This window comes from Bombus terrestris, chromosome 1, assembly GCF_910591885.1.
Source record: "Bombus terrestris chromosome 1, iyBomTerr1.2, whole genome shotgun sequence".
Lineage (NCBI taxonomy): Eukaryota > Metazoa > Arthropoda > Insecta > Hymenoptera > Apidae > Bombus > Bombus terrestris.
The window spans coordinates 7,133,236-7,153,719 of record NC_063269.1 but is presented as its reverse complement, the minus strand read 5'-3'; the positions used below and the strand labels follow the sequence as shown (position 1 = coordinate 7,153,719).

At 36.4% G+C, this 20,484-nt stretch overlaps 1 protein-coding gene across 4 annotated transcripts in view; it reads left to right on the top strand.

The window, feature by feature from the left end:
- The window catches only part of LOC100646769, a 292,006-nt gene that overhangs the window by 214,062 nt on the left and 57,460 nt on the right, over positions 1 to 20,484 (top strand). For all 4 annotated transcript variants that reach the window (XR_002307927.2, XM_020863890.2, XM_020863898.2 and 1 more), the window contains exons 4-5: positions 6,850 to 6,972; positions 9,871 to 10,059. Coding sequence is in view for 3 of the 4 variants with exons in the window: in XM_020863890.2 (XP_020719549.1) it covers positions 6,850 to 6,972; positions 9,871 to 10,059 (312 nt within the window). In the remaining variant the exon portion in view is untranslated. The remainder of the gene's footprint in view (positions 1 to 6,849; positions 6,973 to 9,870; positions 10,060 to 20,484) is intronic.

The window sequence follows — 20,484 nt, the reverse complement described above, 5'->3', positions numbered from 1 at the left end:
GTATCGTTCGCCGATTGAATGGAACATCGTTGCTCTCTTTGGGCCGTGAAGGTGCACGTTAAAGTGATTTTCAGTGAAAGTGATAGATATTGCATTGTGTGACTTTCAAATCATTTTTCTGTGAATGGTTTCAGATTGTTTGCAAGTTTTTGAAAGCTTCCCTTGAGCGTTTTTTTATTGGAGCGAGTCAAACGTATCTCCATTTGTTGCCAATCAAATTTGTTGCAAATATCTTTCTGGTAAACTGAAAACAAATTCCAAATAATTCAAATACCGTAGGGCCTGATTTGTGGACCATCCTGTATACCTATTTTACGTGCAACACGTTCCAATCGAGTTGAAAGTTAGGCGCGTTCAACGATATACAAGATCATACTTCTAACAAACATCTAATTTAACTTCTAGTTTCTAAGAGATACGCGTAATGCATCTGCTGAACAATTGATAATATTCTAACGTTATCTATCGTGCAATTTATTTATTATAAATTCACGCTATTTTTTTACAGGAAATACGTAGGATAGAGGAAAGCAGATAATATAACGAGTATTTAGTAATATTTGTTAAGATCGCGGTGTGTACCAAAGCTATAGTTATTGCTGGCGATATTCCATGAGAGTGATAAGGCTTTGATCCCGTCATGGAAACTACGATATTGACATTGAAGATGAATCGCCGTATTTTCGCCCTATTCTCAACGTTACGGTGATACCGTCTTTTCAGCTTTAGCTCGGATGCACTTTATATTTCGACTTTCCTTTATGCTCGGATCAGAGCAGACGCGTCGTATGTCACCCTGCTTTGTCCTTAAACTGGCAGCCCCTTCAGGATAATACGAGCAAAATTGAATGAACGAAATTAAAATGTAGTTTATCTTGGAGAATATGCAAGTATTTCTCCTGTCTATGTAATTACATAAGTATACTTTGAGGGAGGTTTTATTTATCATAACCGATCCCCTAGATCTTCAAAGAAATTTTAAAAAATTGAAACGTACGAGGAACGTATAAAAATTTTTAACAGGTAGCCTAAGTGGAATTTAGTGAAAAGTAAATTTTCTATCATGTTCATATTAGAAATGGTAGACAAATTTTAATATGCTCTGCTAGAAAGAAAGTGTACTTGGTTATCTTTTCTTTTCCATATGAAGACGTAGGATACTTTAATACGAATTTTAACGTCGTTGAAATCATAAATTCACGAGTAAGATCAATCTAAAATTACATACCTACTTTTTGAAATAATTTTTCGTTCAATGCGTAACATACACTTCGTCGTTGCATGGATTTTATGCATGACGTAATAAATAATAATATTTATACTGTATAGTAAGTCATCTTATTGTATTTATAAGTATACGAATTATCTTTGTATATAACAAACATTAAATATTACAAATTCTGAATCTATTCATCTTGAACGGAAACGTGTTACATATTCGCTTACGAATTTGATGAGATGGTCCAGTCGTTAATTGTAATTCTGAAACAAGCTGGTTAATGTTTAAGAGATGGATACAGCAATTCACGATCACCTAACGTAAAATCAGAGTCTGCGATCTATCTAATTTATTTACACAATTTATGAGGTTCGAAACTTAAACCCTGCTAGACTTTTAAGTGGGGTAGTTCCGGAGTCCATAATACCCCATAGAAAGTCAACGAGCCCCAAGCGAATCCTCGTTGGTCGAATCGCAATCGCAGTGAAATATATATAGTCTTGCTGAAAACTCCATTCACGTTCCAAGTTTGAGAGTTCTATTTGATGGGAAATATATTTCAGATTTTTGTCAATTTCCGTTTAGATCGATGAATATGTTTACATACGATATTGACTAATCGTACATTTTAATAATAATTTAGTTTCCTTTCGATTTGATTTATTTTCTTCTACTTGCTTCTTTCTTTTAACAAAGAAACTGTTATGTTCTTTGATTTATCCTCTTTTATTTGATTTCGATTAAAGTCTGGAAATGTATGTAAAATTTGTAAGACGTTTATTGAAGCAGTGCTTAAGTCAAGATCTCATTAAATATCGAGGTTTATTAACGTAATTGATAAATAACTTTGAATAATCTTGCGTAGTGTCTGCTTGCGATAAATATCTCGTAATTTCTATACGTATTAGGTCGTCCAAAAAGTGTCTTTCTTTTACAGACACGTCTTCTACAACGATGCGTCTTTATAAAAACATGACACCTAATCTGTCGAACGCTGTGATCTTTATTTTTATAGAACAAAATGGATCATACGTAATTCGATAAAATAATATAGAACGTAAAATATTGTGCATCCATTATTTTCTTATAAAACGAAAGAAACTTTTCGGACGACCTACTATTATTAGATTCGTTTTGAACGACCTATCGTGTCGTATGGCATACAAAGAACAGCAATATATTAAGAAAAATTGTCTACTTCTACTTAAATACTTTCGTGTCAGACGCTGCAGGTATAATTGAGATACTCAAAGAGAAATATCATTTGGGGAGAAGCTTGGATGTTAAAAATCTCGTGAAAGAAGAAAGTTCATAACGAACCTCATTTTACATTCGCTTTATTCTGATGTTCGAGGACTACTAATGCGACATCGTACATCTGAGTAATTTTCATACAGTCTGTACTTTTAACGCAGAAAGTGGCTGTACTTCATCATCGGTTAAATAGTATTTCATAAAGGTACAGGAGAAATTGGTTGAAAGTGAAATACGAAAGAAGATTCTCCAACTCGAATTGGACATATTTTCGACTCATTTACGATTCTATAATTCGAATTAGCTGAGAAACATCGTCATGATAATGGAAGCCTAATTAATAATCGAACGATCGAACGCAAATATTCGCGTTTTTTCCCAAAGTGCTTTCAGCATGTCGCGTTGCGTCGCATCGCGTCGCACAAAGCCATTATCGAGCAAAGCGTTGTAAAAACTTCGATAGAGTCGGCTGGATCGATTGCTCGCACGAACGACGAATAATTGACGCGCCAAGTTAAACAGAGGGAGGTTTAGAAACGCCGAAAGTACGATTGCTGGCACGCGAGCATTTGTTTCATGTTCGTGACGAAAGTATTTAATTAGCCTTCAATGGAAACTAATGCAATCTTCGCGAATAAATGCGATAAAAATTCGAACGTAAAGTTGTTCCATCAAAAACTTTTCGTTCTTGAAATTTAAATAGCATTGTCATACAAGCAAGAAATATTCGGTTATTTCGATACGAGTTCATGACTCGTGTAATTTTGCTATAAGAAGAGAAAATTGCAGGAGAAATTAATCCCACGTCGAACTGATCCTTTCTTCTTTCACTTCTAGGATGCGAATCACACCGTTTTTGCTTTTGAAGTTTAAACCTTTGAAATTTAGTTTAATGGAAGAAAATTGAAGATAATTTTCAATTACGAATTAATGTGACGATCTAATGAAATTACGAACAATTTCAGAAAAGCACCCGTCAATTATCAAGGACTCGTCAAATTAGTATTTTCGTAAGTGCAACAGCGGATATAAGTTGCGTACAATAATTATCAGACAAATTGGACAGTTAAACTATAGAATTGGCTAGATAATTGGTAAAAAAAAAAAAAGAAATATCGTTATAACCGATGAAACGTGCACTAGAAATTTTCTTGAAAAATTGTCAGTTGATAGAGATGAAGCGAAATTGACTAGGTTAACTGGCTTTTAACTTTCGAATATTTCTCTCACACCGTGCATCGACGAAACAGTATTTACAAATTTATTTGATCACGTTCCTCAGTGTGACATTTAAACTGTTCTTCCGAACGACATCGAGAGATCGATTTTTATCGGAGAAGTAAATTTGAAAACATTACGCATAGTATAAGATGTATAAGAAACATATAAATCGTCGGAATAATTACGAAAATTCGGTTCTCATTCGCCATACTTATTCCATGTTACAAACATCTCTGAACTCTAGAATTTGACAAATGAAAGTTTCAGGAAACGAACGACTAACGTAGTTTGCAGCTTTAATGATCATTCGCTGAGAATTGCTCTTCGCGACAAATAAATTCGTTCCGTCGAAGGGTATATCGCGGAAGATTTGTAGACGAACGTTCGTCCCTTTTTAATCACGATGAAACACGCCGCGCTCTGCCATCGTCTTCTTCTTCTACTTCTTCTTCTTCTTCTTCTTTGCCCTCGCTCCTTCTTCTTATCCTATGAAACGATTCGAATCTGACCGAACGGAAGAGCGAAAGAGCAAGATAAAAGCGAAAAGAATTTCAACTATTAAATTATAGAAAATTACGCTTCCCTGGACGTCGCGATGTCGGACCCTGCTTTTTCTTCCAGTCGTTTCTCTCGCGCCAATCCTTTAACCCTCCGTTTCTCCTTTTATTACCTTTGATTCTGGACCAACTCCACCCCTTTCCGCAGGGGGTTATAATTGCGAACGGGGACCAAAGCGATCGTTACCCCGTTCCTATCCCCCCTCCAGCCCTCCATTCCTTCGACGACCGCTTTGTTATGATCGGTCCAAGTTATAGTTCCCTTCGTCGGCGCGTTTCTCGATCGGGAATAACTGACCACCGCGTATTTTTCGTTTTATCTTCACCTGCCGACGCTCGTCGGAGGCTAAATTTATTTTCTTGTTGCTTCCATTCGATCGTGATTTTAACTGGTACCATTAAGTGGCAGTTATCGTGCTGCTCTGATTTATACTTGGAAATTAGTTTTTCTTTTTTGTTTTTTTTTTTCAAATATAGCTATTAGCTTCTTAATGAATTCTTAATGAACGTACAGGATTCGTTTCTTTGGCAAAGTGAATTTAATTCGTCGAAGGGTTCAGATTGGGACCACTGATTGCAACTGGATACTTTTAAAGTTAGATATACTTGGATGAAAGTTAACTGGTCACTCTAGACAGTGTTGTTCGGCGTTGAGTGATAGCAGGAAGAGATTAGTTATTTTTGTTATAATAAAACGAAGCTAATTTCCAGTCGCTGCTCCTTCTCCAATCTTCTCTATTTTGTCATGATGTCATGCACAATACACACAAAGAAGTCTCGTTTAGCCGTGGTTACGTATTCTCTGGATGTGCATCTTTTTCGAAAGTTTAATATGAAGAGGAGGAAAGTGCAAGTAATGAGATATTGCTGAGATAGTTGATCAAACCTTCGGTCGATTAAGTATTAGGTTGTCCGAAAAGTTTCTTTCGTTTTATAAGGAAATAATACACGCACAATATTTTTGTTTTATATTAGTTTATTGAATTATGCACCAACATAATAATACCTAATATAACATATAATATAACCCTAATATAACCCAACATAACAATACCTAATTCAATGAAATAATATAAGACAGAAATTGTTGTTCATCTATCACCTTATGAAACGAAAGAAACTTTTCGGACAACCTAATAGTTGATAAGACGTAAATACGTGTACGATGTTACATTATCAAAATGTTCCGTATAATTTTGACATTGAACATTGAACATCCATCAATCCTTCCGTGTTATCCGAGTTTTCGATCATTGTAACGCTGTACCTCTAATTGTATCATTACGATATTATATTACAATTATTATGCCACGAAAGGATGAAAAAGTAACAGAAAAATAATGATAGAATTCATAAATCAGAGTAAACATGATTTACTCTGATTCCTTCTGGATCATGCGCGTGCTTCTTCGACAATTCGACATTTTTTCAACTGGTTAGAATTTTCATTTTGTAATCTCGTTCTCTCTGAAATCCAAATTTTCATAATAACGAAATGTAGTGTAGCAGCAATCGATCAACAGTATCATCGGGCTGCTTGTTAAAACAACCCAGTCATCGGTGATTGGGATATCAAAGCAATTATTCAAATCGCGCGTTAATATCAACGTTGGCCCCTAATATTCTCGTTAATATTAACGCGTCGAACTAATTATAGCAGGCCACGTCGTGGCGATCAATTCATTTTCCCTAATCGCGTTAGATCAGCAGAAACATTATACGAAATGAGTCGGAACCAGGCGCAAGACAGACGTTGAATATCAAAATGCAAGTTCGTGTAATTAGTCGATCCGCGGCGTGCTCCCGCTTTGCGTTTCACTCGAATTCGTTCTTTATTGTTCAATCGCGTGTGTCGCTCGACTAATGATTCGTTGCAATTCGGCTAATTAGTTCGAATTTCCTGTCAACGTGGATAGAACGGTTATAATTTACGCGTAATCGCATCGTATACTTCGATAGATGACGAAGCAACTTTTCTAAACTGTCTCCTTCTGATCGTTACACTGCGGCCCCTTACGCATTTTTATAGTTTTATGAACGTAAATAAAGAAAGAGAATCTAAATGTCCTTTAGTCATGAAACTTCAATTTCCAAGCAAATCTCTCATTTTACGTACAATTTATCCGCGAAATATCAAACGTATACGGTGGATAAGAAAAATGTGGCAAAAATTATACAATAAATGTTAAAGCCAACACGATAGTCTTCGATGAAAATTTATCTACAGTGATTCGTATTAATATTCCGATATTTCGAGAATTTTCAACGTGATTTATCTCATTCTTTCTTTGTTAGCAAAAGTAAGTATATTAAATAAATAGAACATATGTTGTATGTTTAATTCTTAAGTATATTTCTCTATACTGAACAACGATATTTGTTTCAATTTATTAAAAATACAGTCAGCTAGTTAACTATTATAAACAAACGCGTACAACAATAGCGTGTGGCACATGACAATGTCCGGATATTAATAGGAATCGCTGTATTTACATCAGAATTTCACCGCAACGCTCGTTTATTTCTATCCGAAACTTTTTCAATTTTCATTTTCTCGTCAACGATGTTTTCAACGATGAATATTTTCTTCATTCCCAGAGCACACCTGCAAGGACTTCCGATGCACCCAGAACGAATTCTGCATCGAGACGGACCTCCTTTGTGACGGCGTGAATCATTGCGGCGATGGCTCCGATGAGGCTACCTCCACCCTCTGTGCCAGTAAGTTCTAATTACCAGCGATTCATTCTAGAGACCCTCCCCAGCCCAGCGGCAGACTGCGGCCCTTTCATATTTCAAATGAAATACGCCACCGGCAAATTGATTTGTAATCGAACCGCGATCGGGCGCGGCGTCGAGGAAACGCCGAATTCTTCCCCGAAATGTTCAAATTAAATTTTCACCGCTATCTTTCTTAAGACTGTAACGATCGCTGACCCCACAATGGCATCTTCTGATTTTCAACGATTATTCGCGTTTTGTAAATTCTTCGCAGAATTATTGGCTCCTGGTGCAAGTCGTTCAAGTTACGAAAGTTGCCGGTCGTTACAATGTTATCCAGATTCGTAAACTCGAATTTTCCATACGCATAATATTAGGTTTTCTTTTTACTTTCAAACGAAATCTAAGAACGTGGCAGTGTAGTTTTCAGACAGAAGCTTGTACAGAGTGTATATGGCCATCGCGAAAATTATTCGTAGAATCATAATATTTTCAAGCTCTACTAATATTTATAACAGGACAAATATATTTGTTTTGTCGTTGACAAGTTTAATGATCACGAACTTGCATGTTGGATGGAACTACGAATAAGATGATATCACGTTGAAGGTTTTCTTAATTGCAATTGATTTTTGGTCGTCGTAGTAATATCCACAATAAATTGATAATTTGTTGTGGTTCCGTACAAGAGGAGTTTCAAAGAAAAACAAAATATAGGAAAACGATAAAATAGCGAATAGTCCAGGTCAGCGTTTGCCTTTTTACGGCAAGCATTTTAATCAATTTCTGTTCTCATCAATCGACGGCATTTCATTCCTTTTGTGTGGCAAATCTATTTTAACATGAACCCTATCGATTATGGTTCACGTTTCAGACGATTGATTGAAACAGCCTCGTGTTAATCCTACGGTCGAGTGGAAGTTTATTCGAAAGTATTAAAGGAATTTAATACGCAAGTTAATTATTTTATGTTGATTAAGTATTATAACAGCAAGTGTTGTATATTGTACAATTCGTATTATCTTCAGAGGAAAATTCGATGTTCGATTATTATTATTAGCTTGAACTTTCGACTTGATTTTTTATTTGCCGAAAAAGATCGATTCTTCTTTGACATATTCAATCTTTTTCTTATTCGTTATATTGCAAAAATTCCATCTATTCGAATATTTCGTTACAGAGAGTAAAACGTCAGTGTGGTTTTACGTGAAATTTCTTTTTTTTTTTTTTAACGTTTTCGCGATGGTAATAGCATGTCGCCCGATCCCTAATGATAAAAAGTATACAGGACACGCTATCGATCTCTCAATTCAACGAAACTGCGTGTACTTTTCGTTGTCAGAGGGCGGTTTCTCTGCCGCCTGTTCTCTTGAACACATTGTACAACGCCCAAGGGAATTAATTCTCTTCCGTTGTCAGTTGACTTGGCACCTGGCAGCAAGATGAACTGCCATTGCTGTTTAATCGGGAAAAGGGAACATCTCCGCGCGTAAATGGCTATTTTGGTGGTGAACTCGATGTTTGAAAATTAGAAGAATGAGAAATTTAAATATTCGTCTGTAGATACGTTACAAACTATACAGTACACAGTTTCGTCTTTTGTCAATTGTTCGCTAAGATACCTGGGCTTATTGTAATAATAGTAAATAACAATGAGGAAGATGGAAGATAGATTTTGTCAAGTTAAAAATTGTATTACGTTCTTCGAAAATATAAAGCAATTTGATATGATATATGTAGATTATTATTCAAAATTTTCTTTTTAATATCATCTTACGGAGCAGCAATTGAATGGAAGACGAAGTTACACTAAGGAAAAAATATATCGTAATCAATTGTACGAAATAAATTGTGTTTTTATTCAATTAGGTGAATACTAGTACTTTTTGCAGAAATTACGTACTTTAACATAATCTATTATGTTACTGATTACTTTTCACATATTTTCATTTTTCTATAAATAGCTTAGATATATATGCTTATAGATCATTTAGAATTATTATACGGATCATAGAGAATTATCACAAAATTAATTGCAATAATATTTCCATTGCTGATCGTATGAAATAAAAACGATACAGTGATCTATCTTTAATTCACCATTGTATACAGAGTGTCCTAAAATCTTGGGGACAAACTTTAGGAGCGTGTGCTTATCAAAACAAGCAAAAAAGTCTTGACAAACATGGCTCGAAGAACCATTTGTTTCGGATTTACGTTTCCTGCTTCAAGTCTCTAAGACAATATTTAAACACAAGGTTTCCCTGAACGTGGATTGGACGTGCTTGGCCTGTGACATGGCAGCCTCGTCCACCCGATTTAAATCCCTTGTACTTCTATCTGTGGACATTTAAAAACCTGGCGTATAACAACCCAGTTGCTTTGTCAAATTAGTCGATACAACGCATCGAAAACTGCTGTCAAGAAGTAAAAGAAATTCCAGGCATTTTGTTAGTTTTTATTATATTATTATTAATATCGTTGGAATATGTGTTACGTTCTGAAAAAACGTATCCAAGTGTGCGTGTTTAAATACGTGCGTGTATCAAAAAATAAACAAACATTCATTTCAACATTTTTCGAAATTCAACCCTCATGAAACCAAATAAGAAGCATGTTTCATTTTTTCTCAAACTACAACCGTATCTTTGCATCCACTAAAATTTCACACTCGAGATTCGGCATCTAAATTTCTCATTAAAAATAAACGAACACGTGTTTGGGCGTTTTTCGAAATTCAACTTCTGAACGATGCTCAAACAGAGGACAATAAACATAAATTCGAACACAGCGCGGGCGAAGCCACGGACGGTCGGCTGGTTAGAAACAAATCTGTCAGTGGATTATGTTGTGCAATTTCGTAGTAAACAACACCGGTTTCTCTTTTCTGTATTTCAGACTCCGAGGCATCGACGATCCTGGGCATGCAGACGATCTGGTTCGTGGTCGCGCTCGTTTTTCTGATCCTGAGCGTGGCAGGCCTGGTCACAGTGGCGGTCCTCTGCTTCTGCAGGCAACGCGCCGCAACCCCGAGGCATCCCCATAACGCGCACAACGCCCAGACTCATCCTCCAGTCAGCTTCCCATGTGAGTCACAAAAAGCACACTCGTTCGCGTCTCTACGCGGCCCATTCTCCTTCTTGTGTCGTTGCTTGGTCGTTGCTTGGTCGTTGCTCGATGTGCATTCGCCCTTCCGTTCGACCATCAGGCAGTCCGCTGGATTATTCACCCTTTCCCCTTTCATTCTCAGTTTTTCGTCCCTTCGACAATGAAATTCTCTACGTTTCACGAGTCGTGCGGGAAAGTCGTCGAGAAGAGAGGTTGGGCAAGCTCCAAAACGATTTTCTCGATCCTCTAAACTACAAGAGAATTGAAAACGCAGGTGGCGGAGGCCAGGCTTTCGGGTATTTTCTTTTTTCGAGGTTTTTCGTTCCAGTTCGTTTGCGTTTGTTAGAAAAGCAAGAAAATCGCGAGTTGCTGGTGGGTAAATCGAGATGCCCTTTATCTAAGGAATTGCAGAAAATTGAGTAAGGTGAACTCCGCGAAAATGTAGATAAAGAATACGAGATTTGATATGATTATGAGCAAATTGAATTTTAAGGGGAACGGGAATCGAATGTGAAACTTAAAAGGATAAATTGTTTTGAGTTGGTTTTTAGTTTTCTTCTCGTTGGAATTAAACTACGTGGTTACTTTATCATTTAGCAAACGGTTGTGTTTGTTTTGTTCCCGCTGAGTAACCATTTTTATACCTTTCATGTTGTTGCTACTGTTTTGAAGGATCTGTAAAGAATCAGATTTGATAAATTGCCTGGTAGTTGGGAGTCGTGTGAAAGAAAAGCCATATATTACTCCTCGACAAAAGTATCGCGACATTTCTTAACCATCTATTACGCTATACTTACAGCTTGCAAATTGCATACTAATGTCTCTATGTTTTTTAAACGTAATCTTATTTCCTTTCCATTGTGCCATTACTGTGCTCGTACTTTGTTAGTCCAGCATCCTAGCTCCGCTCGATTCACGTAAGTACCATTGTTAATTCTCAAATTTTAGATCAAAGTAGGAAACTGTAATAACCGCGAGAAGAAATCCTTTCTCCTAAGTCGAGAAAATTTTGTTTATGGATGTGCAAATTTTTCAGAGGAAATCTGCGGAATTTAAACTTTCACAGACTTTTTGATATTTGCAAAAGTTTACCGATTCTTCTTTTACCATATTTCCCCCTGGAAGAAAAATCAAGGAATTAGAATTTTATTAATTTTATTAGATATAAATCAAGGAATTTTATTTCATTGCGACGTACCATTCTAGTTTTATTTTTTTATTATAATTGGAAGGAAGAGGAGGAATGGAACCACGTTCTGGGGTATTAATTTAATCTCTGATCGGTTGAGCGAGATTACGTTTAATTAGCTTCTAAGACATGCCTTGAGATGGGTCGAGCCAATAAATGAAGGATGCACGGTCGCGTTTGTAGCTCGTAAACTGTGTATAAGTCGACACGGTGAACGTGATACAGAAATAGCATGCACAGTTTTAATGGTGCATCCCGTATTAATTCATCAAAGGGGCGACTAATTAGTTTGGCGCAAGATTAATTTATCAGGCACGAGGAGCTAAACTCGATGAAAGGTCACGCATGAAAGCTGTTCGTAATTCACGTGGAATATTTAATTTTTTCGATGAAAGGACTAAATTGAAAGGATCAAGGGAACCTATTATACATTTTGTTTCGGTAATTTATCTTGGGTGCGATTCCAAAATTAAATTACCTTCGAATCTAAAGTTATTATTATTTATTTACGATATATTTGACATTGAGTGAATGAAAAATATGCTTTAACATTGATAATAAATAATAATATTTAATATTAAGGAATATAGAGACTGTCGATCATTTTTGCATATATATTTTAATCTTCTGTTATTTATTCGATCAAGTTTCATTAATCGAATTTCTTTCACAGTATCGTCGAGGAAACGAGAGTGTACAAATAATAATGGAGACAAAATGAAAAGCGATACTTCAAAATTGCTTTCCATAAATCAAATGTTCATCGAAGAATACACACAATGCTTGTCGTCATTAACGAGCAAAATGAAATATTTGTCTCTATGTTTTTTCTTATTTCTATGCCTGTCACCGCGCTATAGTTTCAATTTTACGTATATGAATTTTATCTACGGTATTCTCTGACTTGGAAAGCGGCGTTTGAGATCTCAAAATCACCATCACGAATGATAAGAAACTAAATCTCTTCGAAACGTCAAACATAAATCGAGCGATGTATTTCTAATTGAAACGTCGAATCGTCTTAAACTGGTCTAATTACATCAAGGAAGTTAATCAATTTGCGCTTCTGAGAATTACATGGTCCCTTAGATCCCGTATAAGTTTGGTTGGTAGTTTCAGTTACATTTCCTTGTCTCTCCTAATTGTTTATTACCCGACTCCGCTTCTGCAGTCGTAGTATGCTTTAGAATTTAGTGCAACGGAGTTGGTAATGCAGTGCAGAAATTGGTGCACCTGAGGCTACACTACACAGCATTTAATAATAGGTTTCCTTGAGTTGAGAATACAGAACCGTCGTACGTATTAGATTAGGTTCTCGCGTTGTGTTTCATTGTTACTTCGAGAAAGTGCTTCATTTTCCCTGATAGGAACATCGCGATGGATTATTTTTTAGTTAACGTCGACTAAACTATTTTCCACATTCGTCTACACTTGCGTGCAATTTGCTGTTTAAGACAAACACCTGACGTATGATTTAGATTTCTTTATTCTACGGAAATATTATATTCGAAAGATACGAATTTGCGGTTTAAAACAAATAAAACAAATGTATATCTCAGAAGGAAAATGTAATTGTACAGGAACTTTCTTCTCTCAGCAATTTTCGCTAGGATTTCCATTCTCGTATTTGAATTTCGTTTCAGAAAATTACGAATCGCATCGACGTTCTTCGAAATCATGATAAGTCACATTTAATTTAAATATTACGTTCGATAACCAAACGATAAATTAGTCGACGATCCACGAGAAAGCAATTGAAGCGAAGCGAGAGTTAAAGTCATCTCGGTGAGAAATAAATCTTTTCTTGACTTTGTAAAAGCGGTAATTTAAGAGGTTGCAGAGCTTCAGTTCTCCATTTACTTTGACTACGAATTCGCCAGAACATGTATTTCATTTGGTAACACAGACGAACGAGAAACCGCCGCTGCTTTCTTGAAAATTTATCCTTACGGTTGCGTGCAAATACAAAGCAAACGAACGTCTGAGCGATAAATATGTTTGCAACCGATCATAAATTTGAACATTCACTCTCCGCGCTTTCTACCTTGTATTTTGATTATCTGCTTACTTTTTTCTTCCTCTGTTTCTTTCGCCCTCTCGTAATCTCTGTATTAACCTCGCGAGTTTCTTGGCAAAATTTATTATTTCTCGTATCCTTCGAACGGAAATTACAGCAGTGGGAAAAGCAACGTGTGCCGTGTAATATATTACGGGGACATATTTTATGGGTTCGTGTAAAATGGCCGGCGATACGTGTCTAATAGATTCCCGACGCGACAAAGCGTTCTTTATTTCGCCACTGGTGAAATACCAGGCGACTGACAAATAATAGCAGTGGAATCACGTGAAATTGATGCTACGCGGCTGTATTATTTGGAAGGTGACCGCGTGACGCCCAATAAGAGGAAAATATTAGTAGCCGAGGGATAATAAAAGAATAAGTTGCAAACAACTATTAGGTTGTCCGGAAAGTTTCTTTCGTTTTATAAGGAAATAACAGACACGCGATGTTTTTTCTTTTATATTAGTTTATTGAATTATGCACGAGCGTAATAATAGAAATAGAACGGAATAGGTCAACCTAATTCAATAAGATAATATAAAACAGAAGTTGTTGCTCGTCTATTATCACCTTATAAAACGAAAGAAATTGTTACACATATAAAGAACAATTCTGCGATAATTCTGTGTTTTGTACACTTTGTGTCTGGTAAAAAACGTTTTAGTTAGAGAAAGCGTAAGTAGGGAAAGGAAAATGTATTAATTTATTGCCGTCGTTATTGTCGCACGATTTAAGTCAACTTGCTGTAAAGACAACAGATGGCAGAATAAAACATGAAACGCACGGCATTCTAAATTGTGTGTTGTTGTAATACGATGAAAGTGGAAATTTTTGCCAGGACAATTGGAAAGAAAGGAATCTGTCCCTGCACGCAATACCCAACAGTAATCGTTTTAAACGATCTAGCAGCTAGGTGAGCAAATTTATTAAAGTCAGGTATTTATGTAGGTTGATTGTTGTAACTTTATTTTCTCTACGTTTTTACGATTGCAGTAAGTAGTAGAAATATATAGCAGCGAAATAGTAAAGTATGAATGAAAGAAATAAGATAAGGAAGTAGTAATAGCATAAACTCGTAACATATTGCGAGCATGAAGTTTTACAAAAATTACGAAAGTATCAAGCTGATTCATCACATCGAGCATCAATCAAAGGGGTAATTAAAGTCTCATTGTTCTACGTCTTACTGCGGTAGTTCTGACAACTTGCTATACTTTGATATAATTCGGATACTTTTCAAAGATAACAAAATGTTTGAAAGAAAATGTTCGAAACAGGTCAATCTTATAGATGTCGATTTGATTTTTGAAAATTTATTTATTATTTCTGCATTCTCTTTTCTTAACTGAAATATACCCGATGTGCTTTTATAATTGTGCTTTTATAAACTCGAAATGAATATCTATCAAAAAGCGTAGAAAACAAAGGAAAAAGATAATCAGCTCGACAGTTAAATTAATAGAATTTTGTAAAAAGTATTATGGTAATATGACTATTTAATTCAATGGGAATATTGAATGCCAATATTCTATAATTTGGTGCATCGATTATCACAATTCTATTAATACAGTATCGATATTGTTTTCATTGATACTGATTATAACGGACATGATTGTACCTAATCTTATCATGACATTGGAAACATATTACGCATAGCTATCGTAATCACATTTGATTGCCTATTGCTGTATTTATATGCATTAAACCATTGTTAAGCGAACAGAGACTGCCTGATGGATTATAAATATTTCTGCATCCGCTAAGCTTTCGCTAATTTTATTCCCACTGCGCTCAAAATGTCATTATTGACGATATTGAATGACTAACGATATATTGTGTATCGCTAATTACCTTTACGCTTCGAATATCAGCAAAATATTGAATGGTTTCTAACAAATACCACATAACTTTAAGAAGAATTTTGGATACTTTGAATACTATTGTTAACGACGTAAAATTATTTTCATAATAATGGATCTTCAAGTTATTAAAATATTTAATTTTCAAATCACCTAGTACGATTTTGAATAATATTCTATTCATATAAAATTTATATATTTAATGTATTTTATGAAAATATTATTAGTGTCACATAAGTAAATTAAGAATTATAATTAGAATTTAATATTGCTCGATATAAATTATCCCTAAAAGTCGTATTTTTTCTTCTTGGAAGCAAATCGCACTTTGAAAAGTATTTAATGTTGTCCGTTATTAAACTTATAATTCGAGAATTTAACTCTAAAGTCTTTAAACACATTTTGAGCATGAAATCTTCAAAACGCACTACCTTTCATAGACTTTTAATAATCTTCGAAATTATAAGTTACGATTCATGAGTTTTGCTTCAAGAACGTACCATCGTTCTTAGACTCGTCGATCGTTGCTTATATTTCCACATATTATTACCTATAGTACGTATATTTATATTAAACGTGCTGTGTTTCGTGAATTCGCAATAACCTGTCATAAATATTTTTCTCTGCTTCGTTGTTTTATTACAGCACGATGTATAACGTGTTAACGTTATACCTACACGGGTACAGTATGAAATATCGATATTTATACACAATTTATGTACAAAAGGTACGAAGCGGAAGAAAAGAAATTTGCATGATCACAAAAACTTACAGTCGAATTGATAAAGTAAAACAAAAAAATAAACGATCTTCCATCTACATAATCGAGATCAAATACATAAATATTGTATTCATTATTTTAGAAGACAGACCAATAAAATACAGTTCAAAATACATGGTTACGCTTGATAGACGTAAACACATGTACGCGTCAATAGCGTTATTTTCTCATGAAATTCCGCAATATGCGATTGAAACCATAGAAACGATACCATCGGCGAGCCACCATCGACCGTATGCTTGCAATTTTACAAAAAATTACACCGCCTTATAAATCTCATTGTCACCCACTCTTTCTCTTTCTCTTTCTTCTTCTCTCCTTTCTTTTTTTTTTTTTTTTTTTTTTTTTTTTTATTACCATCGGAATCGATTGAAATTGCAAATGGCGAGTGTCGGTGTTTCACGGAGTAAATAATCGGCGGTTATTACGGCGAACCTGCGGCATGCATCATTTCGTAAACGGCGCGACATAACGGCCGAACTGGCCAGTGCATTTTAAGTTCGTGGCAATTAATAACGCATTGTCGTGTATTGTAATGCATATTGCACGGAGTTAAGCGTAACGTATGATCGACCGCAAATTCATTTTTCACTGTGATATGCGATCGCTCGGATACGTACACACGCGGAGGTGGGAATATCGTGACGGTAAATATTAACCGGTTATATGTATCGAGCGAGCAATCGGCATTAATTCGAAGATCGGTGCCTGTTGGCAAAGAGTTACGACGAAGTCGTGTGTACCGCGACGTTCGCGATTCCATCGTGCCCGATCTATCGCTAGATGCGATTACAGGTTTCCATTAGAAGTTTCCGCAGTTAATTGCATAAATTTGAACTTGTTTAAATCCTTGAACGACGAGTCTGATTCAATATATTACAAGTGTGTAAACGATGGCAATAACGTTGTATATAAAATATACAACAAGGTAGTCTGAATTGAATCGTACGTGAAGATTTCGAGGGACACTTTGAGGCTTCTTTGCAAGAAATGTTACAGCAGAATGAGATTTTTCGTATTTTATTATTCAGTCGTAGAACTAAAATACGTAGAATTCAACGAGATATTAGGTTGTCCGGAAAGTTTCTTTCGTTTCATAAGGTGATGATAGAGGAACAACAATTTCTGTTTTATATTAATTTCATTGAATTAAGTATCATCCATTTCGTTCTATTTCTATTATTATGTTCGCGAATAATTCAGTAAACTAATATAAAACAAAAAAAATCGTGCGTCTGTTATTTCCTTATAAAACGAAAGAAACTTTTCGGACAACCTAATACATAGAGATATGTACGTGCATATATACGCTTCTTAATGCAAGACGAGAAGTTGAAATGGAGAATAAGGCAAGTGACGAAAATGAAGGAATCCGCGACATTGGCTTGGAAATAAAGTGGAAAGAAAGGAATATGAAGGTATAACAAATTTAATAATACCTCGGTATTTTCATAAATACTATAGCATACTTTATAAAGAAATAATACTATGCTATACTTGCGAACCAAGCACGAAGAACTTTTCCAGAGATAGAAATTACATTTTATACCGCGACGAAGAATTTCGATAAAACTTTGATCCCAAATTAATGAGTCAGCTTCGGACGCTTAATTGCCAATAAAACCTGTTTAATCCTCGACGCTTTGATTTTCTTTCACACGCAGCAACCTTGATCAATGGATCGAATGGAGTAGCTTTGTTCGTTTAATGAAAGTTTCAGCTTTACTAACCAGCGCAGGTAACCATTGACCCACACCGCAACGATAGAGCGTGGAGGAACGTGATCAACGAACTCGATCGCCATATTTTCAGTGCTAACCTCGGCTCTTTATTTACCGAGAATGCAGTTATTTGGGTCGGCACCGCGAACTACCGGGTCAGGAAAGCCGTGCAATGAAATTAAAGAACCTGGAGAACGGAATAAAGGGGTGGCCGTGCAGAAGGTTCCCGGAGAAATAAAACGTACGACGACGTTTTCATTAAATGATCGATCGCGATGTATCCGCGCCAGTGCATTCAGTTTGTGATATCGTTAGCCGCGTTGTTCCCAATCCTTTCGAAACGTACTCCTTCCATCTACTCGTCTGCTTCGTCGCCGCGCATTACAATGTTCGTTTGTCAGCGATTTGTCAGGAACACGACGAATAATCGAGGATTCTAAGCAGAACTGAGACAGCAATACGTTGCAATTGTTTTAGCAAATCTCCGCGAGCCTCTGATCAATAGCGCGTATTGTAGAGGACATGTACAGCGCATGCCGAATTTAAATGTGAAAACTTCAGGAACGTGTAGGGAACCGATTAATTAAGAAAAAGAATCCTTTGGAGATTTGCATCGTTTCTATTCCATTTTGAAGAAAATCGCGAGGAAGGAAACAAAAATTTTTCGTTTCTTCGCTCGTTTGTTCGTATTTATTTATTCCTGTTATCATCTGTTTAACGAAGGTGAGGCCGAATCGTAGTTGCAGTGTGTCAAATATCATCAAAGCAACGCGCAACTGCAATTATCGTTAGAAGTAATGATTGCATTGCTGCACAAGCATTTTGAACGGTATCTTCGTTAAATCGATGACAGCAACGATAGATAAGAGTAAAAAAATAAATGGAAAAACGAGAACGTTTTTGTTTCTTCTGTAGCGATTTTGTGCAAAATAGAGCAAAAACGAGTGAATCTCCAAAGAACTTTCTCTTAGTTTATCGGTTCTCTACGCTCTGCCGAAATGTTGCCATTTAAATTGGAGACACCCTATATAATCTTTCTAATTTCTTTCATTGATTTACTGGTACAATAATATTGTACATAGTTATGATGATAATTATGAAAGTTTTTATTGTTTATCGATCGTTTACGATATTCATGCACTAGAACCGAAGAAAGTTTAACAACGGAGTAGGATCAAGTTTTACATCTTCTCTTGAAAAAAGTTTAGCAACTCACGATGGAACTTTTGTAGCAAACAAACTTTTCATTCTGCCGCGGAAATATTAAAAGGGGAACGAGGAAGGGGAGGAGTGGAAAATCAACGTTTCGTTTCTTTGTCATTGTTTTAGTTCGGTTGGTTATCGTTCGGTTTGAGTAGAAGAACTTGGAAAATGGCCGGAACTTGTTAAAAGTTTCTTTTGTAAAACAGCGCAAAAAAGTCGGAAATAATAGAAACAGCGAAAAAACTGGGTAAATAAAAGTTTGTAACAACGAGAGAAAGCGGACCAATCGACAATGGATGATTAATTAATTTAGCCTCCATTCTGGACAAAGGTGTCTCTATTTAAAAAATAAGCGAAACGTTTAGAGCAGCAACTTCGAAAATTATTTATACCACGAGTCGAGAGAAATCTATACGTATGCAAATTAAGTATACTCTACTCAAGTCTCTAATAAAATTTCTGATAAACGAATTTCACATTTTTCTTATATATTTTCCGATCAAATTTAAGATACTTACATGTACACTATAAAATCTGTACTCGAATACTATACACGATGATAGTTCAACGATTGAAAAAAGAACGCATCGTATATTATTAATTCCATCTCTCTCGAGCAAAACTCAATTTTCTCCATTTTCTATGATTCTAATCAACAAGTTCCATTCGCATATTACTTGCTTCTTCACTCGAGTTCTCTCGCTACGATATCCTCGATACTTGCAATCAAAACCATACACACACACACACACACACACGCATACACACACTTAGCACTCAATATCGCTCCGGTTCAACAAGTTTGATATTCTTCCAACCAAAACACCCACGCTCTTCAACCGCCATCGTTCGTACTGTTTGTTCGTTAAACGTATTCGGGAGAACGAGCGTGTGTATCCCCTCGAAAAAGAACTTCCGTGATTCGTGCGTGCATAGAGCCTGTGTATCATTGAATTTCCTGACGGTCTATCGATCGGACAGGCTGTCGGTCCGGCGAAAGGACCGTGGAAGACCGTGGCGAAAGCGGCGAAGGCGGCACGAAACGAAGGAAACGTTTGTCGGAGATTAAAAGACAGCCGGCCTCGAGCCTTAATTTCCGTCCCGCGAATAATTCAGCCCGACTATAGTCTGCTTCCCCGGTCGGCGAATAGGTGAGACATTATCCGGCGTCGCGAGACGTTAATAAATCTTGCAATGGCCCGTTGCCCGTTATCAACTCGCTGCGCTCCATTAAATCGGAACGTTGCGTTGCAACGAACCTCTTCCCACCAAACCTGGCCCATTGCGAACCCTTCTCCGCGGTTCCTCGTATTTCTCTGTCTTTCGCCGCCGATTCTTCTTCCCTCTTCATCGCGCCGTCGCTTCGATCTGCGCGATCAGCGGCCGGCAAACGCGAGGAAAATGTAAATAACCCTTCGACCGCCTGCCGAAATGAAATGTAAATGGACCGCGCCCATCCAGGCCACGGGATGGGAGCGAATTATTGTACCGGGATATAAGCGCGGAGAAATGGTAAGATGTCTCGTATCGATCATTTTTGACCGATGGTACTCGACGACGTCTTAATCGGCCGTTTTGTATCATTGTGA